General features: G+C 41.9%; 1 protein-coding gene across 1 annotated transcript in view; it reads right to left on the bottom strand.

Moving 5' to 3' along the window:
* Positions 1-27,132, bottom strand: part of ADGRV1 (adhesion G protein-coupled receptor V1) — a 2,034,994-nt gene that overhangs the window by 791,381 nt on the left and 1,216,481 nt on the right. The window contains exon 82 of the mRNA XM_078677778.1: positions 3,541-3,701. Within this exon, the coding sequence (XP_078533904.1) occupies positions 3,541-3,701 (161 nt within the window). The remainder of the gene's footprint in view (positions 1-3,540; positions 3,702-27,132) is intronic.

Below are 27,132 nucleotides of genomic sequence, written 5' to 3'. Positions count from 1 at the left end.
AGGATAGCTCTCGCTCTCTGTTTCCGTTTTTGATATTTTAGGGAACCCTGTCTATACCATAGAAGTGGAGGCCATCTACTTTACAGATGTGCTTTGTGTAAATGTAATATTGTGGTATACATTAAATCAGCTTTTTCTATTGCATGAACGTACTCACAAGCTGTGTGAAGTGCTCCCAATGTACTTCGCACTGCATCGGCACTGAGTCATACCTTGAATACCTTCCCCATAGTAGAGGGATGCCATTAGTCGCGTCACCGGCCGGAGCTTACCAGCGGGTCTCAAGTAGCTTCTCTTCTCGCAAGGGTATGTGGTCTTCTAGGAGCCCCGAAGCAAGCAGCGGGGAGGGCGAGTTCACCAGTGACCTCATCATTGTGACGGAATTGTGAGCAGAAGGGAAGGGTTCTACCCTAGAAATTGAACTGATGGGCTGGCATTGACCCCTTGACGGGGTAGTGATCTTGTTGGGCACAGGACTAGCTGGAAGGGGGACTGTCCTGCTGGTGATCATGGACCCTTCAGCCCTACCTTGAGTTGCCTGGAGTTGATTATGAATGGGGGCTTCGCTTGGAGGCCTGTCTAGCCACAGGTACCCCGGAAGAGAAGGTGCAAAATGTGGTGCCCTGTAGTTGTATGCTATGACTATGTATGCTATGTATCTAATTCTGTGTACTGAAATACTTCGTGTAGTCAGAGGTGCAAGCTTGTATAAATGAATATTGATGTCATTATTTGCCCCCCAAGAACCCTTGGTGGGGAAAGAGAATTGTGGCAGCACGGTGCCTGCATCTCAAGCGGATGCATATGGATTATACTGCAGGCTACAAAACACTTGTGAACTGTTTGTCACTGGACTTAGGAATCTTGGATAAATGTATTTTGGTTTGTGTATCTCAAGTCATTTTTCTACCATCTGTATATGGTCTTACTTGTTTCCTCCTTGTGTTTATATCTAGCACTTTATGACTGTCACTCCATTCGCTAATGGTGTTTTGCTTGATTAAACAGCTATGTCATGGTGATACCAGACAGTTGGAGTATGTCTCACACTCGTCTTGGGGATGGTATGGTCATGAGGTTGGCAAAGTTCTGCGACATGCCCATTGTGTGAGCACTAATATAAATAACAAGTGATATTATTCAATTAATGAAGAACCGGATTTCATATTGGCAAGGTTTTTCTTCACCACTGTTGAAATGGTTACAGAACTTTGTTCGCATGTGCACATCTTACAGTGTCCACATGCAAAGAAACCAGTGAGCAAAGGTGGAGGCCACGTTATTTTCCACAGTTATGGACTTTCAAAATAGTTACTGCATAATTTGTCTTTCAGATTTGGCAGTATTTTAAAATGAATCAATTTATATTATGGCTCATATTTATCTCTTGTCGTGTGCTCATAAATGCCTGTGGTGGTTCACAAGTCCTATTTCTCGGTGATCAGAATTATATTAAATGAGTAGATGCTTATGTCCTAAAATTGAATTTTTAGTGTTTTATTTAGTAAAGATAATCTCTTTTCAAGGTTTTCACTTTATGTAAAGTAAGTAGTCATCTGTTTACTCGATGAATACATCTTTTCATCATCATTTCTTTGTCTTATGCAATCTGTGCTGCGAACTACAATTTCTCTTTGCTCCCAAGTATTCCCAATAAGGTACACGGTCAATTATTATTCTAGCACTAGCATAGCATGTGGAAACATGTAAGACTGAATTTTTGGTGTTCTGTTTTCTGTAAATGCAGGGCTCTACCTGACCATTCGCTATCTCCACTGTTGATTCTAAAAAACGTATGCACTAATTTCTCTGTTCTATTCCAAATAAAAAAAATGTAATCTTTGAAGTGTAGCCAAGTGCAAACATATCTGAAAAAAACGTCAATGGCATTATTTTTCCATTTACGACTTCCCACTAACTCATTGCTAGGGGTGGGGCAAATGACAACCGATTGATCCTCCACAGTTTGCAAGTTAAATTATTTGTTGAAAATAAAGTTGTTGTGGGAACAATTGGTTTAAAGCCTTCATCTACCCTATCTGTCCCCTCTTGGTCCACTTAATATTACCTCTGTGTACAAGGGAATGCGTGTATCCTTTTATCCCCAGCACTGCTAGCCAAATATTTCGTAACCTAGTCCTGATGATGGCCTTGTCTACAGGCCTGAAACACCGTCAACTTCCACAGTGAAACTCCTGGGGCCTTTATATACCAGATACCCTACCATACCTCTCTTCATTCATGTACCATTAACTGTCTGGGTATCTCGAAATGTGTATAGAATTTTAACTTCACTTACCTTTTGTTGCGCCCACCACAATCGCTGTATATACCACATCACATGTCACTTGCGTCGTCACCAAAACTTCACGAGCACTTGTGCACAGTATTTTATTGGTTACATGTCATTTAATATAACGCAGTGCTACCACCTCATGTGCTTGCACAAATGAAGTTTAATATGTCCAACATGATCATCAATTGAAATTATCTTCTGCAAAAATGTCTCCCTGGCTTTTCTCCCCTCTGGATTTAATCCATGGTAATTAATTGTGCCAAGTATACTTGTACGCAAAATAATGCCCTTGTTTGAGATACTGCCTCACATCATTTCAGGCAGCATGGACAGACACAGGGAATATGCAAACAGGCAGGACATAGCTGAGAAAAAAACTCTTTTATCATTATGAGTCCTGTTGTAGCCAGGCTCTTGGTTAAAATTAATCAACTTCATATGCACAGTCAGCTACTGAAAGAAAGCAACAGTGAGGCCACCTTCAGATTTCCTTCACAGTCAATGCATCCAACAAGCATTGGTAATTTCAATAGGTCTGGCTTTAAAAAAGAATATTGTATGGTAATGTGAAGTATTACAGGTAGATAGCATGGAAATAGTTATGTCTTTCTGTGGAAGCAAAGATCTGTAGAATAATATTGGTGTAGGTTAAAAAGTAAGGTTACAGTTGCACTGTCAAACCAGACCTAAAAATCCATGTAGGTTAATGTCTGCCCTCTTCCCATCTGTACTGCTGCCAGAGAAAAACACCATCAATTATCTATTCATCTAAAACAATTTAACAGCATTACAATGTGTGTGTGCCCCTGAAAGTTCACCCTGAGTCAGCTGAATAAATAGGCAAAATTATTACAGCTGTGTGGAGAGCAAACACTTTTATGTGGAAGCCCAACATCTGACCAATCAAAATGTACTCCTGGCTCCTAAGATGTGGGCAGGGACAAGGCCCCTCTCCTGGTTTTCTCACATAATTGTCTGGCAACAGCTGGGCTGTCATGATTGACCATAAATATGTCCTTTGCATCAACAGACTCAGACTCTAGCGACAGAGTAAATCATGCGGGTCTGTTTGATATTAATATATGCATGTGTGTGGCAAGCAAGCTCAAAAGATGCACATATGAAAAATATCAACAGAAGGGGATATTTAACAGATTTTTGGGGATGGATCTATCGTTGGGCAACTTGGAACCTTATGACTTAAATGAGAGTTCTTAAGGCAAAATACAACTGTGCCCACTGACCTGAAATGCAGATGAATCCAGCCGAGAAGAACGCTTCATTGTAGGAGGAAAGGGCATCTGTCTGAGCATACACTGCATAGACGGACATGTGGGAACAGGCGCATTCCACGTAGTCAGTAGTTTCAGTAACCACTTTGCAGAACTGTCCATCAGATAACCAACTACGAGAATGGAAAAAAAAAGATTTTTGAAACAATGCTTTAATGCGACTTATTTAACGTAAAAAAACAATGATAAAATCTAACATAACACAATTTCATTCTATTGAAAGTGTAGATCGGGGCCCAATCAAATGACTAAGGGCCTGAGAACATGGACCACAGAACTCGTGGTGAAAGTGCTGTGGCGGTCGGGGACTGCCACCCCAGTGATCCAGCCGCCGTATTACGAGTATGGCGCTCAGACCGTGAGTGGACCTTCGCAGCCGCCAGGGATCCGCAATTCCTTGCCCTGGCACAGCGGTCTTGAGGCAGCTAAATACAGCACCACCAAACGTATTACAAGTTTCCTCACTTTGAGCCTAACCACTGTGGTGAGGCTGCATTTGTTAGGGTGGTGGTGAGGTAACAAAGAGTGCCTCATGGCCCATGTGGTGCATGCAAGGGGGCACATCGTGTGCCCCCTTGTGTGCATGCACACCCAGTTCCTGCACTGCATAGACTTAACTGTCCACTTAACAGTCCATGGCATTCAGGAACTTGCTCTGGCTTTCCCAGTGCGGTGGAAACCCATAATCTGGAGGGCAGGGCAGCCTACGGTCAAGTTTGGGAATGGGCTACAATCACAGGGATGGTGACCTGCTGGGGACAGCAGACCACGTCTGTTTGCTTTTTAAATAAAGCCACTTTATTAAGTTAAGTTACTTAAAGAAAAACAGGCTGCGCTTAAAAGACAAAAAATGAAACATTTTCTTTCCATTTTTAAGGGCAGGCAGTGGTCAGAGGGACAACTGCCTGCTCTTACAAAATATTTTTGCATATATTCACAAAGGAAAAGGGGTCCCTTGGGGACCCCTTCGTGCTTGCAACTGGTAAACTGCGATTGTTTTGTGACCGCATTTGCAGTTGCAAAACAATAATACATCCCCCGCGACTCGCTATTAGGAAGGGAGCCCTTGGCAGCCCCTTCCTAATAGTGACTCGCAGACCCTATTTGGCGAGTTAGTAATAGATTACAGACTCGCAAAATAGGGTTTGTACATGCTACAACTCTTTTTAGCAGTCACAAATGGCCCAATTTTCTGTTTGCAACCGCTAAGAACGGATGTACATCTGGCCCCTTTTGTGCAATTTGCTCATTATTTTTAGTTTTGAAACTCAGGATGTGGGATAACGGGCCAGTTGTTTGTGTGCATTGCTGATTTGAGATTGGCAAAGTCAGAGTTTGTGAAGTTTGATAATGGGAAATTACTTTATCAGGAAAAAGTTAGGCGAGCAAATACCTGCGGAGCATGTATTTGGCGTCTGTGTTGGAGTACAGATTAAGATGCAAATGTGACCTTGTGTACAATTTAGGATTTGTGGGAATGTTGTCATGAGGCTTTAACTATTATCCATGTAAATAGCACTGCTGTACAATAGTTACCATTTGCCTCCCTCAAAAGAATATACTTCAGCTACAGACTTTCTTGTCCTGAACAGCAACCTCCTAGGGAAACATCGAACGCATCGTCTAAAAAATGTCATTCATGTATCGATATCGGATATATAGTCCTCTTCACTCCCATCTCTTCTTGCTTCCAACATATTTATACTGCATGCTGCTAAAAGCTAATTTGCTAACACCCATATTTTGGGAATAGCTGTCCTCATTGTAAGATACAAGCTCAACCTTGGATTTCTGACAGATAGTTTGGTCCATATTTGTTTTTCTGATTCCTAATAGAAGTGATATTTCATTACAAGACCAGAGGCTACCATTATGCAATAACCTTTCATTGCTGCCCCATCATGCAGCCCATTAAAGAACCTATAACACATCATAAAGTAATAGAATGCGCAGACCATATAAATATCCAGTGCATGCAGTCATCATCCTCTTTTATTCGCTGATCCTCGACAGATAAGCACTTCTGATATTATTTCTTGTGATTACTTATTGATTGTCTTTGAATATATAGATTTTAGTCTGGTAAAATTTCATCTCTTCCAATCTATAGTTGCGCTTGCTAAGTATTTAGAGTTGAGAATTTATCCTTCTTGATTAGTTTTTAATGCCATCTCAACATTAGCTTACCTACTTTTCCTATGACGCCTTGTACCAAAGCTGGCCGTATTCTGTGATGTTGTGGGGGGCTGGCATTTAAAATCTGGCCCCTACCTCCCACTTGCAGTTAATCCTACATGCTCCCAGAGCGTTTGCCGGTTCTCATGTGATCGGTGTGATCAGTGATCATGCACTTTAGTCACATTTGCCATCAGGGCACGGTTGCTGAAGCTTCTGCTCCGCAAGCTGGCATATAATTTAAATCAAACGAGAACTTCTACCCTATGGTTTTGTGGCTGCGTCAATAGAGCTGGAGCGCGCTGCCAGGCAAACCATGTAGGCTTCGGGCTGGAGTACCCCTTTTGTTTTCATTTGGTTACTTCCAGTGAAGCGCTTTTCTTGGATACAGCTTCAGTTCAAGTGAATACCCTTGCGATTACTCTAACAAGCGTCCAACAGCGTGTATTTTTGGGCAAATTACCCCGATGAGTGTCGGTCAGCATATATTTTGGGCCAATTAACCTCTGGGGCATAGTTTTGCAAATTGGAGCCTCTAGGGAGCTCCTTGCAGTGCCCCTTACTGGCCTGAAAAAGGTGCTGACTTGTATTTATCTATACCCACCTTAAAAGATGCAGTTTATTTATTTATTAAAAATCTTTTTTATTTTAATAACACCAGGGATTAGGGAAGGTTCTAACCACCAAGTTAGCCCTGTGGCTGGTGTTATAAGAGAGTCTATTAAGACGTTCTTCGAGGAGGAACTTAGTTTCTCAGTGTAGGAGGCAGTAGATGCCACGCCTGCCAAGAAGAAGAAGGACATTCCACCCTCCTCACCCTTTAAGGAGAAAAAGGAAAGAAAAGGTTTTGATTTTGGTTTTCAGTATCTATCAGAGTGTTATTGTTTGATGTATTTATGCATCATGTGTTTGTAGATTAAATTGGAGTTTTGCATTTGCACACAACTGAATATAAGGACTGACAGAAGAAGAAGATTTTATCCTGTTTTGTCGCAGTCTAAAATAGGATGATGACTGTGTACACTGAATGTATATATGTTCTGGACAATCTATTGCTTTTATGATCTGTAATTATTCCTTGAAGGGCTGCATGTTGGGGCATCAATAAAAGATTATTCCATAATGTTAGCCACCATTGTGTTTAATGAAATCAAGATTCTCTTTGCATTTTAATAGAAAAATCCCAGTTCTCCACAATGACAACAATGCAGATAGACCTGTTTTATACAAAAACACTTCAAACTGCTACCTTAGTGATCTTCCTCTCATAGCTTGATGCAACGTTTAGGGGTCTCCATCAATATGACAACTCTAGATTTTGAAGTCCTGACTACATCAAGAGGGATTGGATAGGTAAACAACTACCAAATCATGGCAGATGTCCTGGATCTGCCAAGCTCTGAATAGCACTGGAGGTCTCTCTCCTTTCTTACTAAAATTTGACAACATTTTAAATTTTCAAAGGAGCCTAATGTAGACACTTCAAATGTCTACAATTTCAGATTGATATACATAAATATGGGCTTGCGCATTCAAAATTATTTTTTCAAACACCATGATCTCCTTTTTAGGAACAATCGTCTTAGATCCTACCAGTCTGTCTTTAGATTAATTTGTACTTTGAAGACGCCCAGTTATGTACCCGTAGATCTTCTTGAGAAGAGCAATTTCCTAGGGATTTGAAATTTGCAGGAAATTGGATTACTGGTTCAGGGGGGTGGAACCTTACTCAAGCAGCAACCACAATTCTTCTCAGGGTGATACAAAAGCAAACCCCAAATTAACCTGTGCTCAACCATGTATTAGCTTGGCATAAAAGCAATCAGGTTTAACTTAGAGGCAATGTGTACAGCACTTATAGAGCGCTTCAGAAAAAATTAAAGTGAAAACAAATCATACAAAAAATCCCACAAGGGGGGGAAGTTATTACACTGATATGGAATGAAGATGGGAGAAAGGTAAAATAGGGAGAGTCACTGTTTGTGTGGAGATGGACTATCGTAACCAAGAAACTGAGCAGGGGCGACTCCTCCATTATGGCTGAGGAGCGTCGGCCTCCCAGCTGAAAGCCAGTGGAGGCAAGAACATAAATAAAATCATAATAAAAAACTTTTATTATCATTTTATTTTGTGTCATGCAGGCTGCCTGCCATCCGAGCCGAAGGAGGGGCGGGGACAGCCACAGTGACCCTGCAGCAAGCACCAGGGAGGAGGAGGGAGTCGTGATCCACAGGGCTAGCCAAATCGTCATGTGCACTTACCCTTTCGCCACCTACCTCTGATGTACAGCTGGGTGAAGAAACCAACACAGGCTCAGAGTCAATGTCTGAGCGCCGAACCGAGGCACTCAGACCAATAGCATTCCCACTATGTGAGCAGGGCTGGGATTGGGAGCTAGGAGCCTGTGCAGTGTGTGTAGCAGTTCCTGGAAGGAGGCGAGGATTGAGAGGAAGGTGACGTCCGTCAGAGCAGGTAAGTGCTTTATTATTGATTTCTTTATTCTGTATTTTTTTGGTCCCCCCCACCACTTCACAGTACTAGTGACCACTTCTGAAACTAAGTGCTCTACCTGAATATTTTTGCATGCTTTCATTACAATTGAATGAGCGCTGATGTACTGTACACTTGCAATATGAGTTGGCGCTGCACCGTGCCCTGTCAAAAGATGTATGCATTATTTGAAACTACAATAAAATGTGTTTACAAAAGGAAACATTTCACACCAATCTCGGAAAATGTTGTAAAATTTAAAAAAGAATTTGACACTAAAATAACAAAACTCCAATGGTAGAACTGGAAAAATAAAATTTTAAAGAGTTTAGGTAAAAATAGTAGTTAAAAGCACAAAGCAACTACTGCGTTTATCTGGTCGCTCAGGATTGGGTTAAATTCACAAGTTCAGGCTGACCACGATGGCGCGCAGCCGGATACAGGGACCAAGTTAGTCCCACTGATAAATGTACCGTAAATCATGGTTGTGGAGCACTATGCCACAAAGTGGCAGTCCCGAAGTGCAATGCCGGGTCCGAGTGGAGGATGCGGCGCAAAGCTGTGGTTCCGATGAGCTATTAGGGCTGCAATGCAGGCTTGTTTCAATGCTGTGTCCTCCAGCCTTGGGTCCGCGTCAAGGACGCGTGGCAGCTGCTTCGATGTGCTGCGAGGGCTGCAATGTCACAGTGTGTCAAAGCTGCTACGCTCTGCATTGGCCCCTATGAGGAGCTGCAAAGAGATGCACCAATTTTGCATCATAATGCCTCAGTTCTGGTAGAGACCACAGCTGGGCAGGTAGGTCACCTTTAGCCCCACTTCCAAATGGCCAGTACTGTGGGTAAACCATGTAGGGGGTTAGGACTCACATCAGGAAGAGCCCAGGTGCATTTTAAAGATGGTTAGAACCTTTTCTGTCCCTGCAGCTCTGATCAGGAGGCCAGCCAAACACTCCTATGAGTACCTCTAGTGGTCCTGGGTTCGAAATGCAGATGCAGATGCAGATGCATTCCTTCTCATTCAGACAGCAAGTCAGCAGAGTTGCAAAGTTTCAGGGCAGCAGGACAGTCCTTCATGCAGCAGAGCACCACAACAGTCTTTCTGAGTCTCCTACAGGCACAGAAGTGTATTGTACAGTTGGGTCGGGGGTCCACAACTTACACCTGGTTCCCATTTTGAAGTGGAAGAAGCTTCTAGAGACCTTCCTCTCCTGAAGTGTCTGGAATTTCCTTCCTCTCTGCCTTGGCACCAGCGAGTCTTATGGCACAAAAGAGTAGTGAAAAACCCAGTGTGAGTATGATGAGGCAGAGTCTTTGTGATGTGCAAATGTGGTAGGTGATAGATACCTCTCAACCTAACAGAGATGACCCATTATGACAAAACCCATTCCCCGTTGTCTTACTGTCTGAGAGTAATAAACAAAGACCAACTGCCAGCTACACTTAGTCATGTGACCCAGGATAAACAATGCAGGCACTAAATAGTTGGTGCAAGAAAATGCCAACTTCATAAAAGTGAATGCATGTGAAGAAAGCCGTTGCACACCTGTTTGTCAGTTTTCTCTTTATTCCTTTTTTGCGTGCAGTCTGGGACCGTGCCTCACCTCATTGCACGGATAAGAAATGCAATCAACAGAATGTAGCATAACTATGCTGCATACCCATTCGCACTGTTGCAGAAAAATATGTTGTAAACTTTTCAGCTTTTAGTTAATTTTATTCTGAAATATTCACGTTATCCAACTTGACTTGATTAATCACAATAAAGCTGTCCAAATATCCATAAGCTTCCCACAAAATAGTTGTGCCCATCCAGGCCTATTACTACGTTGCGTCAGGACGTTTAATTCATGAAATGCAGCAAAAATCTTATTCCCAATGCATTTTGGGTATCTTTAATCGCCCTTCATGAGGGGAGGCTGTTTCAATAAAATAAAACCCATGTTAGTCTTCCATATTTCTATTCAGAACTGTTTATCCAACCTTGCATGTTGTAAACATAAACTACGTAATCTACCCTTTAGACCAAATTCTTAACAAAGTAATTGACCCTGAATACCCTTCTGTCAATGTAAAGAGTTTACTTAACCCAGTAACCTCACCCTCTTCAACCTTGATGTAAAACCTGCCAAAACGTAGCCTGCGTTACTCGATGAACACTGAACATCTCCGTGATCTATAAATCAAATACATAAATAAATAAATAAATCTCTACTCCTAACTGTCTAACATGTGCTTAATGACTACATTCCCGTCATAAAAGTGGCATTTTCAGAATTCTGACTTAAAATACAACTTTATCAATAATGAGGGTTTTAAATTACAATTCTTAACAGACCAAGCTGGACTTCCCTACTTGCTCCCTTTTGAAAATGATCACTTATGAAAAGTAATACAGTAACCCAATGTTATCCTATGGGAGAGGTAGGATTTGCAGTAGTGCAAAATGAATGTAAGAGTTTTTCGCTACCAGGAAATGTAAAAATTAAACGTACATGTCCAACTTTTTAAATACACCACACCCTGCCTTATGGGCTATGTAGGGCCTACCCTAAGCGTGACTGATGGATCGATATATGATATGTGATACATATATATATATATTTTGAATATAAAAGAGGCGGCACAGCCAGGGTACTTATTCAGCCTTATTTTATTCCTGCTTCACCCCACCAACGCGTTTCAGCCACAACTGGCCTTGCTCACGGTCGGTTAGTCCTTCCACAGTGTCGTTTTTTGTACTATCCCATTTTGCCAATTAGGAGGCATTCTGGGAATTGTAGTTACTATATTTCAAAATAATAAAAACAAAAGAAAGACAGTGTGTGTTTTTAGTATATAGTGATTAGTCATTCATTATTACATGTAATTACATGTTTCTTAATGTCAGAGTATTGGGTATAGTACCCTAATTTTCATGATTTTCACTGTGGGCGTTTATTCCAGATGAATGTGGAGGTCTTCCCCAAAGTTCATTCCTCTGGGGTGTTTTGTTCTGAGTCTGATTATCATCCGGGACTCCATCTGACGGAGTTTACGGATTGCATCGCCTCCTCTTTCCATTCTGTCCAGCATCTTTGCTCCGTAGAAGTGCATTTGTCTCCAATCGCCATTCTGGCATGTACTTAAATGTTTGGCAGTAGCATATTGCATGTTAGAGTTTTTTACCGCTCTGATGTGCTCCAGGATCCTTTTTTTCAACATACATGTGGTACATCCAATGTATTTCATGCCGCATTTACATTCCACAATGTATACCACATTTTTAGATGTACATGTGATGTGTTGATCTATTTTCATTATTTTCCCATCTGGTTCTTGTATTTCTTTCATATTTTTGCCAATTTTGCATGCTTTGCATGTATTGCATGGATGAAAGCCTTTCCGTTGGTCTTGTAACCAGTCTGATTTGGGTTTTGTTTGAAAGTAACTTTTTACTAGTAGATCCTTTAGAGAGGTATTTTTCTTATATGTAATCAACGGTGCTTCGCCAATTGTTGCTCCAATATCGGGATCCCCCGATAGAAGATGCCAGTATTTTTTCATCATCCGGGTAATGTTTCCACTCTCCTTACTAAACGTTGTTATGAATCGAGGGGCTGTGTTTTTTTCGGTTGTCTTTGGTTGTTCAATCCAGTCTTTTTCCGAAATAGTGTGGATTCCAGTTTTCCATTAGACACGTATATTTTGGTATCCAAAAAGTCTATTTCCTTTTTGCTTGTCGTGCATGTGAACTGAAGACCTACATTGTTTTCATTTAGTTTTCTGAAATATCTCTGGAACTCCGAGTTTGTGCCATTCCAGATAATGAACAGATCATCTATGTAACGGACCCAGAGTATTAGTCGATCCAGATCAAGTTGGTTTTCTAGGTTCCAGGCTATTGTCTTCTCCCACCAGCCCATGGTGATGTTGGCATAGTTGGGAGATAGAGAAATGCCCATGGCTGTGCCACACTCTTGTTTGTATAATTGTTTATTGAAGAGGAATACATTATTCTTCAAACACAGATCAATCATTTCTAGCAGCATCCTTGTGTGGTCTAACTGTGTAATGCTGCGTTGCCTCAGATAATATTCACAAGCATGCATTCCAATGTCATGGCGGATCGACGTATACAATGAGACCACATCAATTGTGGCTAAAAGATAATCCGAGTTCCAGGTTATATTCATCAAAATTCTTAGGAAATCTCCGGTATCTTTCAAGTAAGATGGTAATCCTTGGGCAATTGGAGCCAAAAATGTGTCAACATAGTTAGAAATGTTTTCATACAGTGAACCGCAGGAGGAGACAATTTGTCTACCCGGAGGATTCACTAAAGTTTTGTGAATTTTAGGTAGAAAATATATACATGGTGTTATTGGGTGATCAACTGTTAGGTATTTCTTTTCTTCTTCGTTGAATAATCCTTTTTTGTACCATATATCCAGATATTCTTGCAGTTCTTTCTTCATTTTTGCATTGGGATTGGTCTCTAGTTTTTTGTAGTTGTTTTCTTGGTTCAACTGTCTCGCTGCTTCTGCGGTATAGTCTGTTGTTTGCATTAGCACAATGTTACCTCCCTTGTCCGCAGGTTTTATTGTAATTTTGTCGTTCTCCTTCAAGGTAGTTATGGCATTTCGTTCTGCTTTCGAGAGATTTTCACGTGAATTGTTTTTCACTTTTGAGAGGTTATCCAATTCCTTAATTATTGCCTCTGAGAACAGGTCTATTTTATTTCCTGGTGATAAGACAGGATAATATCTAGATTTTCTCTTTAATCCAGTGCTGGGTCTCTCATTTGTTTGGATGTTTAGTTCTTCCAAGATTTCAGAATCTGTTAGTGGACTGTTCTCCAGATCAAACAGTGTTTCGAAGCTATGTCTAAGATCTGGTAGTTCCGCAATTGTAGTGAATTCGATGTTATCTATGTTGTCATTCAATTGGTTATCAGGCTCCATTGATTTACCAGTATGTACCTTCATTAGTTTTAATTTTCTGATGAACTTGTAAAAGTCTATTCGTGTTTCAGTATAGTCAAAGTGTGATTCAGGGCAGAATAAAAACAAAAGAAAGACAGTGTGTGTTTTTAGTATATAGTGACTAGTCATTCATTATTACATGTAATTACATGTTTCTTAATGAATGACTAGTCACTATATACTAAAAACACACACTGTCTTTCTTTTGTTTTTATTATTTTGAAATATAGTAACTACAATTCCCAGAATGCCTCCTAATTGGCAAAATGGGATAGTACAAAAAACGACACTGTGGAAGGACTAACCGACCGTGAGCAAGGCCAGTTGTGGCTGAAACGCGTTGGTGGGGTGAAGCAGGAATAAAATAAGGCTGAATAAGTACCCTGGCTGTGCCGCCTCTTTAGTATTCAAAATTCGTTCTGGGTCACGATCCGACCCCTGGGCAGAGCACACGCTGTGGAGCGCTCTCGCACGGCTGTGGATCACTTTGTATGCGGATATATATATATATATATATATATATACATATATATATATATATATATTACCTACTGGCGGTCGCCAGTAGGTAGTTATAGTTAGGACCTAGTTTCCATAGGAAATCATCAACATTCTATTTGGATTAACTTTGGCCCTGGTGAATGAATCTTTGCGAATTTCTCAAAGAAGATGGCTCGGTCCGCTGCGCTCCTTCCCTGAAAATTTGTGGGGGATTGGTGAAGTGGGGGCTGAGATAAAAGGGGGGTCCTAAAACGTGTTTTCTCCATGTTATTTTCTATAGGACGTTTAGACACGGCTACAGGTCGAACGGCTGAATGGATTTATAAGAAATTTGGCAAAACTGTAGAGTCCGGCTCGCAGATTACGCTTTTTGTGGAATGGTGTAAATCCGTTCAGTAGTTGTTGAGAAAATTAAAGTTAAAGTCAATTATATATCTATAAGCGCGGACGGGTGCGCGCGCGGAATTTTTTTTTGCTGCGTGACGTCTGTTAACGTTCGATTCGAAGGAAATCAGGAAGTGTTGACCGCCATTTTGTCACTGCGAGTAAATATATTGTCATTTCAAAGCGTTGGAACATAGAAAAGAGAGAAGGTAGAGATTGTTTTGATGCGTAGGTTTTCTCTGGGTGTGCAGTAAGGACCTTAAACGCGAAAATATATATATTTTTTTTTTTCAAAAAAAGTTGCGGGGTGCGCGCGAGTAAATATATTCTCGTTTCAAAGCGTTGGAACATGGAAAGGGGTGAAGGTAGAGATTGTTTTGCTGCGTAGGTTTTCTCAGGGTGTGCAGTAAGGACCTTAAACGCGAAAATATATATATTTTTTTTTCCGAAAAAAGTTGCGGGGTGCGCGCACTCGGGCGCGCACAACTATTTACAAAAGTGTGAAAATGGAGATAAATCAGAAGTTTGAGTGCTTTGATATAAGGTGGCTCTGAAAAGAGCCCTTGTGTTAATTGAGTTGTTTCTGCATTTATAAGTAAGTACCGATGCAGAGTCTGATATAATATTGTTGGCAGCATTTTGAAAGGAAAGACAGGGGCCCATTTTCTGGTTAACAGGCGACCAGGCCAACTTTTCACGCCAGGCCCATTCTTGCAAAGTCGACCGCCATTTTTAGGAGATCTGCAACCACCGGCAGTCACTGGGTTGCAGGAGCAGATGGACTCAAGCCTGTCGGGCGAAGCATCGTTGCACCGCCACAGTGGACGAGACCCTGCTGGGTGAGTGGAGCGTCGCTGTACCGCAACAGTGGGAGAGTCCTTTGCTGGGCTCGTGGAGCGTCCCTATACCGCCACAGTATGCAAACCCTTTCCTGGGCTCGTGGAGCGTCCCTATATCGCCACAGTGGACGAACCCTTTGCCGGGTGCGTGGATCGTTGGGGGTGCAGCTGAGGGGCCTCCACCTGGGGAGGCGGGAGAGGCTCGTCCGCGCCGCCTCTCCCTCCCAGTGCACCCCACGGCGTCTTGCTGACATTTGTTATGGCCGGACCAGGCGATGAAGAGAGGGGGGGGGTCGGAGGCATATGCAAGACATTCCCCCCTCGTGGCCTGCAAGGCGCTGAAGAAAGAAGAGAATGGGAAGACAACTACATCTCGGGTAGGACCCATGCCTTCTCTGGCCGATGGCGGCCGGCCGCTCTTTGCCACGGCCCCAGGAACGGATCCCTTGGTTCATCCTGGGGACAGGCCTTGGCGAGTGGTGTCGCCTCCGGACTATTCACGTAATGGTTCTCCACCCCAGGCCGTTGCCGACGGCTTTTGTAGACTTTCTGACGCTCAAAAACCCTACTAGAAAGCAGCCCAAAAGTAGCCCAACATTGCTACTTTGGGGAAGGAGGGACAGGGACGGCGTCAAGTAGACGGCGAAATGCATTGTGGGTTTGTTGCTGCGGCCGTTTGTCATGTAAATAGTTGTTTTAATATATTTTTGTTCAAGAATAAAAACGTTTTAACCTGTTATTTTGCTGTCGTGTGGTATATTTCTAATATTTGTCGCTCTGATGTCGTTTCCCCTCCCAAATGTAACATGTGATTGTAATCTACAGCCGGACATTCCGACAGGACATGAGAGCAAAAGGGGGGGGGGGTCAGATCTGAAGTTATTACGCTTTTTGTGGAATGGTGTAAATCCGTTCAGCATTTGTTGAGAAAATTAAAGTTAAAGTCAATTATATATCTATAAGCGCGGACGGGTGCGCGCACTCAAGCGGCTGCGCGCGCGCGGAATTTTTTTTTGCTGCGTGACGTCTGTTAACGTTCGATTCGAAGGAAATCAGGAAGTGTTGACCGCCATTTTGTCACTGCGAGTAAATATATTGTCATTTCAAAGCGTTGGAACATGGAAAGGGGAGAAGGTAGAGATTGTTTTGCTGCGTAGGTTTTCTCAGGGTGTGCAGTAAGGACCTTAAACGCGAAAATATATATATTTTTTCCGAAAAAAGTTGCGGGGTGCGCGCACTCGGGCGCGCACAACTATTTACAAAAGTGTGAAAATGGAGATAAATCAGAAGTTTGAGTGCTTTGATATAAGGTGGCTCTGAAAAGAGCCCTTGTGTTAATTGAGTTGTTTCTGCATTTATAAGTAAGTACGGATGCAGAGTCTGATATATTATTGTTGGCAGCATTTTGAAAGGAAAGACAGGGGCCCATTTTCTGGTAAACAGGCGACCAGGCCAACTTTTCACGCCAGGCCCATTCCTGCAAAGTCGACCGCCATTTTTAGGAGATCTGCAACCACCGGCAGTCACTGGGTTGCAGGAGCAGATGGACTCAAGCCTGTCGGGCGAAGCATCGTTGCACCGCCACAGTGGACGAGACCCTGCTGGGAGAGTGGAGCGTCGCTGTACCGCAACAGTGGGCGAGTCCTTTGCTGGGCTCGTGGAGCGTCCCTATACCGCCACAGTATGCGAAGCCTTTGCTGGGCTCGTGGAGCGTCCCTATATCGCCACAGTGGACGAACCCTTTGCCGGGTGCGTGGATCGTTGGGGGTGCAGCTGAGGGGCCTCCACCTGGGGAGGCGGGAGAGGCTCGTCCGCGCCGCCTCTCCCTCCCAGTGCACCCCACGGCGTCTTGCTGACATTTGTTATGGCCGGACCAGGCGATGAAGAGAGGGGGGGGTCGGAGACATATGCAAGACATTCCCCCCTCGTGGCCTGCAAGGCGCTAAAAAAAGAAGAGAATGGGAAGACAACTACATCTTGGGTAGGGCATGGCATTTCTGGCCGATGGCGGCTGGCCGCTCTTTGCCACGGCCCCAGGAACGGATCCCTTGGTTCATCCTGGGGACAGGCCTTGGCGAGTGGTGTCGCCTCCGGACTATTCACGTAATGGTTCTCCACCCCAGGCCGTTGCCGACGGCTTTTGTAGACTTTCTGACGCTCAAAAACCCTACTAGAAAGCAGCCCAGGGACGGCGTCAAGTAGACGGCGAAATGCATTGTGGGTTTGTTGCTGCGGCCGTTTGTCATGTAAATAGTTGTTTTAATATATTTTTGTTCAAGAATAAAAACGTTTTAACCTGTTATTTTGCTGTCGTGTGGTATATTTCTAATATTTGTCGCTCTGATGTCGTTTCCCCTCCCAAATGTAACATGTGATTGTAATCTACAGCCGGACATTCCGACAGGACATGAGAGCAAAAAGGGGGGGGTCAGATCTGAAGTTGGGCAGGCGATAAGATCACGTTTTGCTATGTGGGGCTATCTATGTTCGTGATGGGGCCTAAAAGGGGGCAAGATGGCGTTGAGCTCGGTTTCTCTCACTAGTTTCATATTTCTCATGAGGGGTTGTTCCTAATGTTTCTATTTTAGCAAGGTCAAAAAGAGATCCTATCAGTGGCCTACTGATTTTGTTCGTTTCCTTTTGTTTTCTCTAACGATTTTTAAGTTAAAGTTTGCTAGTACGATACAGCGGCTAGTCCGCATTTTATATATATGTCTTTTTTATTAGGGGTGTCCTCCGGTGGAGTCGGACGATCTACCTCTAATAAACGGTAAGTGTTCCTCTGAAGGAATGCGTCTTGAAAGTGGCTGACTGTAATGTATGATATTTGACTTTCAGGCCCATGCTGTTTCAAAACTGTGCATGTGTTTGAAGCAGGCGTAGGTATTGACGCAGCATAGAAACTACTAGGAACCAATTGGAAGTGTTGTTTTCAAGTCACATGACTTCACATGCGCGTCTCAGGACGTGTACGCGGTGATAGTATCTGGTTGGAAGTAGCGGTCTAATTCAGGGAAGTTTCAAAACGTGAAAAGGAGTAAATCTAAACACATCCGGATTGAATATATCTTCTGAGTAGTATAAGTTCTATGATGGGTCTATGAAAAAATTTAATAAGTTACAATCGCGAAGTTTTCCCGAAATATATCGGCGGGTGCGCGCACACGGTCACGCACGATCGAAAGCCAAAAACGGGGAGATAAACGCCCTTTATAATATGCTCCTGGAGCTGTTTTTAGTACAATGAGTTAGTTTTTTAAAACAACTGTTACGTTGTTTTTTAAATGAAATGAAGAAATTTATCTTTTCTCGGGGCATTTATGACTCTCAATTTTTAGTTTAGTAAGAATGAGGCTCTGCTCTCCGTACAGAAGAATTTCTCCACACTCAGTGCATTTCATGTGCACCTTTGCAAGATATGGTCTCAAGTCCATCACAGCACTCGATGGAGATACAGGTCGCCCACCAGAAGATGTGCTGGCCACCTCTGATGGTAATAGCGTGGCCAGGGCTCTTGTCGATGCCTTTGCAAATTCCACAGGGTGCACTTGTTTGACATGCCGCATCATGGTATGTATGGAAAAGGAATATTTTTTTCTTGGATTTCCTCTTGAGAGAACCGAATTGCATATCGTGCAGGTAACTTTTGGCGCATTTACTTTCTTTAATTCTTCAGGATAAGTAAAAAATTTCCAAATAAAACATTCCTTTTTTCTTTTTAAAGGTAGTCGCTCATTTCCTTCAGATTTGGAAGATGAATGCGGGGCGGCAGCCATTTCAGCAAAGTCTTCTGAAGGGTGTTGAACGTTGTTCTCTTTTGAGAGTACAAAAGATAGTGAGGGAAGTGGGTGGAGTCCTCCGTGTAAATTGCAGAATAGAAACTACTAAGAACCAATTGGAAGTGTTGTTTTCAAGTCACATGACTTCACATGCGCGTCTCAGGACCTGTACGCGGTGATAGTATCTAGTCACGTACGTCATTTGGAAGTAGCGGTCTAATTCAGCGAAGTTTCAAAACGTGAAAAGAAGTAAATTCAAACATATTCGGATTTAATATATCTTTTGAGCTCGATTCAAGCATACAATTGTTAAAGTATAAAACCTTTTATATATTTTTTTTAAATACCAAGGTGTGTACATTCGGTCACACACGAAAGTTTAAAAAGACATTCGGCTCCATTTAATGAAAATTTTCATAATATTAAAAAAGAAGCCTAGGTTTAGTCTGTTTGACGTATTATAAGTTCTTTGATGGGTCTATGAAGAAATTCAATAAGTTCAGATTGCAAAGTTTTCACGAAATATATAGGTGGGTGTGCGCACACGGTCGCGCACGAAAGCCTGGAAATGCGCTATCCATTTTATTGAGAACTGTTGCCGAGAGTGCGCACACCGGGTCGCGCACGAAAGTTTAGAAAGGCTATTTTTATTTACAGACAAATTTTAATGCGTTGAAAAAAAGGCAAGGAGCAGACTTTCTAATTCTGTATCGCTTTACAAGGAGTCTCTATGCAACTTGAACAGTGAAGAAAACGGCTTGTTTCCGAAAAAAATATTGCCAGTACTTTATGGACAAAAGTATAGGTTGTATACACGAGATATTTTTGAATTAGCATTTTAAAAACCAATGAAATTCACTGAAAAAACCATAGGTTTTACACACGTTATAGTTAGGAAGTAGCATTTACAAAACCTATGAAATTCACTGAAAAAACCATAGGTTTGACACCAGTTATAGTTAGCTGGAAATTTTACTGATATAAAACCAATGAAATTCCACGTTATAGTTAGTTGGACTCACTATAACTTGCGCGTGTAATGCACTGCTGATGACGTCACATATTACATCACTCATGACATCACTGATAACACCATCCTTGTGACACAGTGACAGACCTCCTTTCACTGTAATCTAACCCTTGAAATGCATATTCAAAAATAGAAACTAAAATGTTCAAAAAAATGGAGATACTCATACCAGTTACAACAACCAATTCAATATTTCCACCATCTATATACACATGCACTAATTCACCAACAGTTCTATATAGTCACTCATACATATATTCACTAATTATATGTAGTGATACACCTACACATCCTGTTACACACCGACAGTCATCCAAAAGTTATTCACACACATACTCACACATGCAAATAAACTATTGAACATCCATTTATTTGCATAAACAGCTATACACACACTACCACTTTACTTCTAAGGAAACTTACACATACTTACTCTTAAAAATCACTTATAGAAACACATACTAATTTAAACAGGAACTCTTACAATACCTCACTCTCACATATAGTCACTTATATACATCAATATTCACATATACTACATTAAAACATATGTAGTTACTGATAAAGACACTAATAAGACAGTCATTCACTCACTAACACAGACATATGCACACTAATCCACCCATACAGTCCTGCACATATGCTGTCTTCAAAACACATACAAACAGAGACTCAGTCATTCTTGCATCTATGTACTAAGTAATACTCCCACCAAAGCATGCAAACACTCATACTGATACTAAGAAAAACATCTAATAACCTATATACATACACATGTATTTACTCATCAACCCATGCAGCCACTTATACACAAAGTGAAACACTAATACATATATTTAAATATTTAAGCATTACTCAGTAATATATGTATTCACTAAGATATTCAATAATATATACATATGTAACACATATTTATTTTTCAGAAAGACACACATTCACTGGATGGTGTTATCAGTGATGTCATGAGTGATGTAATATGTGACGTCATCAGCAGTGCATTACACGCGCAAGTTATAGTGAGTCCAACTAACTATAACGTGGAATTTCATTGGTTTTATATCAGTAAAATTTCCAGCTAACTATAACTGCTGTCAAACCTATGGTTTTTTCAGTGAATATATATATATATTACCTACTGGCGGTCGCCAGTAGGTATATATAGTTAGGATTTTTTCTCTATGGGATTTTTGAAAATTCTATGTCTAATAACTTTGGCGTTTGTGGACGGAATTGGCTGAAATTTTCAGGAAAATGGCACATTTTGTTTCTGAGCAGCCCTTGAAAATTTGGGGGGGTTCGTCAAGGGGGGGCCGAGAAAAAAGGGGGGTCCCAAAACGTGTTTTTAACATTGAGTTTTCCATAGGGCGGTTGGCCTCACTTTTAGCCCGAACGGCTGAATGGATTTGCATGAAACTTGGCAAAATTGTAGGGACTGGTAGCCCGATGTGCCTTTTGTAGGTCTCAATATATGTGCTACAGTGGATTTTGAGAAATTAACGTTTAAAAAAAGATATATATCTGTAACAGCGGACCGGGCAGCGCTCCAGGACGCGTACTTTTCGCGCAACGGAGCTTTGTGAAGCGAAGCTGATTGGTTCTCCGGCGTCTGTCAACATTCCAAACAGTCCGTAGCGGCCGCCATCTTGTCTCTCGGTAGGATCGAGAGACAAGAGGAGGCGAAAGCGAAGGGGCAAATGACCATAAGGGGGAATAGTAGATCCTCGCTGACCCCCTAGGTTTGATGTGGAGGTTTTAAAAGGGCCCCGCGGGGCAAAAAAAATTTAAAATAATAATAATCGAACGGCTGAATGGATTTGCACGAAACTTGGTAAAATATTAGGGACTGGTAGCCCGATGTGCCTTTGCTAGGTCTCAATATATGTGCTCCAGTGGATTTTGAGAAATTAACGTTCAAAAAAAGATATATATCTGTAACAGCGCTCCGCTTCGCGTAACGGAGGTTTGCGACGCTGATTGGTCATTCTGTCACTGGGCTATAGTTGGGCTACATCTGGCTGATATTTGGGCTACATTTGTTTTTTTTCATCTCTGGCGGCCATCTTTGGGCTACATTGGGCTACATTGGGCTTCATTGGGCTTCATTGGGCTACATTGGGCTACATTTGGGTTCCAACATATATATAGGCCAATGTAGCCCAATATATATTTTTCAAAGTTAATTTTCGTAAAAACCACTGGAGCATATATCTTGAGACATAGCAAAGGCACATCGGGCTACCAGTCCCTACAATTTTGCCAAGTTTCGTGCAAATCCATTCAGCCGTTCGAGCTAAAAGTGAGACCAACCGCCCTATGGAAATGAAGGAAATGAATGGGTAATTTGTAATTAGCAAATAGCTCATCGCAAACTAGGAATGGTAAAGAATCGCTATTTATTCCTTAAAGTTCGCTATTTAGGAAATGCAAAAAACTTTGATGATACATATGGCGGTTCATCTCTAACAAGATAAGAAGCATAGGGATAGATTTATGATGACTGGCGCATCACCAGGGATGTGTTAGTCATTCTGTGCCGCTGTTCCGTCACCTATGGTGTGCTGCATTTACAATGCGGCGCATCATGGGGCAAAAACAGCACAGATGCGTGATGTATCTGTGCCGTAAAGGTGGCGCATTGCTGGAGTTGTATCGCAAGTGTGATGAAGCTCCAGCAAGGGTCGGGGGTGCCCCTGTCGCAGGGTTTCTGTTCTCACACAGAACTGTGGACAGAGGATTGGAACCTCGGCGAATTAGGGTGTCCCAAAACTCACCTTAGTAATCAAAAACCCCTTAGCAAGCTAGGTACAGTGTCACATTGGATATAACAAACTCTCAATGTTTAGACAATCCAGAATATGAACTTATAGTACCTCAGGATACGTGGAACTCATGAACAGTCGGTCGTTATATATTTCTTAGAAACCAGAACATGGAGTTAAGAAGAACACATGTGTATTTGAAATGTTTATTTACTAATGCCGTCTTCTCAGGCGTAGTATCTTAGATAATACAAGTACACATATTATCAGTAGCAAAATTACCAGCATAGTTACTAGTACATAAAAAGCGAATGGTGACAGTATGTTAACATGCTGTAAATGAATAAGAGTTAGCAACACTTATAAGCAGCCGCGGGCCGTGGAGGGAGTTACGGTGGGGCAGGGAGGCGGGGAGGGGGAGGGGCAGGGTGGAGAGGGCTCCACCCTGCTTCTCCCCCTCCCCGCCTCCCTGCCTCACCGTAACTCCCTCCACGGCCCGCGGCTGCTTATATCTCACCCTCCCTAATACACATATTATATTATTTGCTAAGAAGGTCTCTTTGTGTTGGTTTAGGGCGTGCCCATACTTTAGTGTCTTAGATTTGAAGGAATCACATCAGCATACACCAGCTCTCTCTTCATGTGAACCGCATCAAGTGTTGTGTATGTGTGTTCGGCAAAGCAATATAAAACCCGCCTCATGCCCAGAATTGGCAGAAGTTGCACTTATGTTATGAGTATGAAGTCGTGGAGATCAGACCTCATAACAATTCTGTATCGTGTTGTTCTTGAAACTTTAGCACTCGCTGTACAGATATAGTTTAACAAGCAAAGCAGATAGTAGAGCAATAACATATTATTCTCATGTAAACCACGATGAACTACTAGGTTGAAAGCCAAAGCAACAACTAAGTGTCGTGTGCAGAAGTTGCAAAAAATGAAAAATGGCGTTTAAACCGGTAATGAGCCCATGCTAACTTAACACGGTGTAAAGATATCCAGGACGTAGATGACACCTCCCCATGATCCGGAAACAAACTGAATAAGATAATAGAAGTGCCATCTCATGAGAGCAGATTGCAAGTTTATATGTGGACGGTCCGCAAGGTAAAGCATTAAAAACTAGGAAAATTTAATGCTAAAGAAAAATAAAACAGCCAAGTACTTTATCGAGTCTTAAGCCAATAGGCAAGGTAAATAATAAAAACTTGACAAATAAGTCAATGAATTGTCAATGAAATGCTAGTACTCAGCATATCAAACATGAAAAAGGTCTATGACATAACTGTGTATGCAAAATAAGCTGCAACAGCCTCCAATAGGAAGTCACCGTCTTCATCCGAAAACAGTTCAGCCATCCAATTTAAAAGCAGAAAAGAACATACGTGCTCTCCCAGCACCGGATCCTCTATCACCATCAGAGGACAGCTCGGTGGGTTTTCAAGAAAGCTCTGTTCCAAGAAAGACTGTGTTGCCGCCAGTAAATTCCAGGGACCAATTAGTCCATGCATCAATGCCACAGCCATAATCCTTTCGCCAGGACAAACCAACTCGTGAGTAATGATAGGAGTCATCAGCTGATTAAAGTCGACGTCAGGAGAAACCGGTCCGCAGAGACACAAATCAATGGCCCAATCGAAATCACAGGTCAGGCAGTGAAATACAGGCTGGACACAGGTGAAGTAGGAGAATCGAAAAGATAATCCATATGCCGTGCTTAATATCGCCAACGGCATTGTGCCATAATATTCTAGCATGCGATTGCGGAACAGTGTCAGCAGCTGCAGGGCGGGAGGTTGCATAGGAGGGACATCCATATTTAAAAATGTAAAAAAGCACAAGAGCGTCCGCTGGTAATGCAAGTAAAAATGGCAATCCACGAAGCAGAGTGGAAAAAATACAATGAAAGAAAGCAGGGATGACTCCAAAGATTTTCTCAAATGAAGTCACGAGACCACTGGTAACAACTTTAAAAAAGTGCGCCAGGGCCTTTGTGGAGGATGCGTTAGAGATAGTCCGAACCATCTTGCTGAAATGGAAAGGCAAATCTGAATTGAAAAGGGTCTGCACCTCTGTACGGGTGTTCGCTATGTGAAGTACGAAAGTTTCACGGGCCGAACTCAAGGCCACCTCTCTCTGAGACAAAAGAGCTCTTATTCTTGCCATGCCGTTGAAATCTGCTCCCAAGGTTGGTATTTGTGGCGAGATTGAAAACTCCCTATGTTCATGTGTGGGAGGAAATAGAACATTTCTGCAGCAAATAACCCGTTCACTTACTGTTACGATAAAAGGAATACTTTTAATTAACCCAGAACAATCTTCATTATTGAGCATCAAATAACTACCATTTTCCAACAACTTGAACGTGGGGATGATAGCAGGAACTGGCGTGCCTTGCAACACGCAAGCCATATTTGGTCGGTGTTTGTTGCATGAACCGTGTAACTGTATGTGCCTACACATTAGTGAATGATCTGGCGTCTCAGTGCATTCCTCTCCATTCAGATAAACTTCTTGATCATCTTTGAAACATCTGTATGTGTATGGAAGCGACCAGACCTCATGAAGAAAAGCACTACCTAAAGGTTCATAACGACCTATTGGTATATATTTCATACAATTTGAAAACTTATATAAAGCAAAAGGCAGCGTTATTAAACCGTGGATAAGGCACGTTGCCAAAAAACCCGCAATCCTCTGCTGATGATGTCACTGAGCATGTCATGAATGATGTAATATGTGACATCATCAGCAGTGGATTACGGGTAATAGTATCTCTAGTTTACTCCCCTATAGCTGTCTTTCTTTTAACATAAGTGTCTGTTTCCTTCCCTTATACTTACTGTTTTTGGTTCGCTTCCGGTTCGCGTACCGGCGAGCGAACTGGGAAGCGAACTAAGAGAAATAGAGGTTGGCACAGTTCCAAATATTGTACCAATTTTTTAATAACGGGGAGGTAGTTCTGAAAAGAACTTTTTTTTTATTGTTTTTGTTGTTTTATATTTTTTTTATTATTTTTCGGAACATTTTTTTACTTTTTTTGAATTTTTCTGAACAGTTTTATATTTTTTGGGGTTTTTCTTGGAGGGGGCAATGAAAACGATTCATTGTAAAGGGCTCAACAGGAGCAACAAAACAAAAAAAGAAGTATTTATTATTTTGGGCGTTTCGTACAAACTTGTATATGATAGTCAATAGCTCTGTTGATCAGAGTGATGCTTCTTTCTCCGTAGGAAATGAATCCATCGCAAAATACGCAGATGTGTTTTACTTCACCAAATTTCATTTGTATATTTGGCACCATCTCCCTGCCCTCTGGTCCCGTTACTTCCGGTACAACAGATCTTCTGGCCATAATAGGGAGATTATCTAGGTCGTTCCGAAACTGTGCAGCACTGTAGTTGTTAGGATGCCACCTAGTCATATGGCGATGCATTGTGTAGTTTCCGAAACTGTATTTTTTCTCGGTTCCTCTGGACAGTCTATCTTGACATATAAGGCAAGTTACGTATCTTGCATTTACTTTTTTCTGACCTTTGGGAATTTTAAAAAATTGCCAAATGAAGTTTTCTTTCCGGTGAGACGTCCTGGGCTGCTCAGGCAAAAACTGCCTCTCTTCGTGCTCGTCGTCCTGTTCCTCTTCTTCCTCTTCTTGTTGAATTATAACTTGAGCAGGTGGTCCACTCTTCCTTGGATGTGGTGGGGAAGCACCAGCTGAAGCTACTAAAGAAGCCATTGCTCAGTGATCACAAAGGGTCTTTCTCTCACAATGATGAAAGTCAGAGTGAGGAAGAAGGAGGGATTTTCATCATTTGGGAAAAACAAGAGTTCTCAACCAATGAAAAGTGTTCATTTTAGATTATATGACCTAGTCTTACATCATTAGGAAACCAAAAGTGAAATGAACCAATGAAAAGTGTTATTACCAAGTCACATGACCTGCTGTGTTTACGTTAAGCGCTTTGCAGGGCCTCCCGGTTTGCTTCCAGAAACCTGCGCTTTGCGACTCGCTTTGCGTACCAGTTCGCTAACGTAGCACGTCATATGACGTATCACGCGACAACGCGAAACGTCATGCGGACGGGAGGCGTCACGATGTTGTTTTCTAACGCGGCAGTTGCGGTAAAGAAACGTTTACCGGCTCGCGGTCTATTTCGCGGCATCAAGGTCAGCTAACGGGAAGCTTCCCGATTCGCGAAGCGGGAACGAAGAAAAAAAAATATTTAAAAAAAAAATTATTCATAAACATATAAAATATATTTTTGGATTTAAAGAAGAATACATTTTACAGCTACAGATATTAGCTGTTAAAAAACCAATGAAATTCACTGAAAAAACCATAGGTTATAGACCATATATAGTTAGGAATTAGCATTTACAAAACCTTGAAAATTCACTGAAAAAACCATAGGTTATAGACCATATATAGTTAGGAATTAGCATTTACAAAACCTTATTTTACTCACACAAAACCATTGAAATTCCATATATAGTTAGTTGCACTAACTATATATCGCGCACCCGCAATCCACTGCTGATGATGTCACATATTACATCATTCATGACATGGTCAGTGACATCACTGATGACATCACTGATGACATCTCAAATGACATCACTGATGACA

Source organism: Lissotriton helveticus, chromosome 2_1, assembly GCF_964261635.1.
Source record: "Lissotriton helveticus chromosome 2_1, aLisHel1.1, whole genome shotgun sequence".
Lineage (NCBI taxonomy): Eukaryota > Metazoa > Chordata > Amphibia > Caudata > Salamandridae > Lissotriton > Lissotriton helveticus.
The sequence above is the reverse complement of the archived record's forward strand: the minus strand, read 5'-3'. Positions and strand labels throughout refer to the sequence as shown.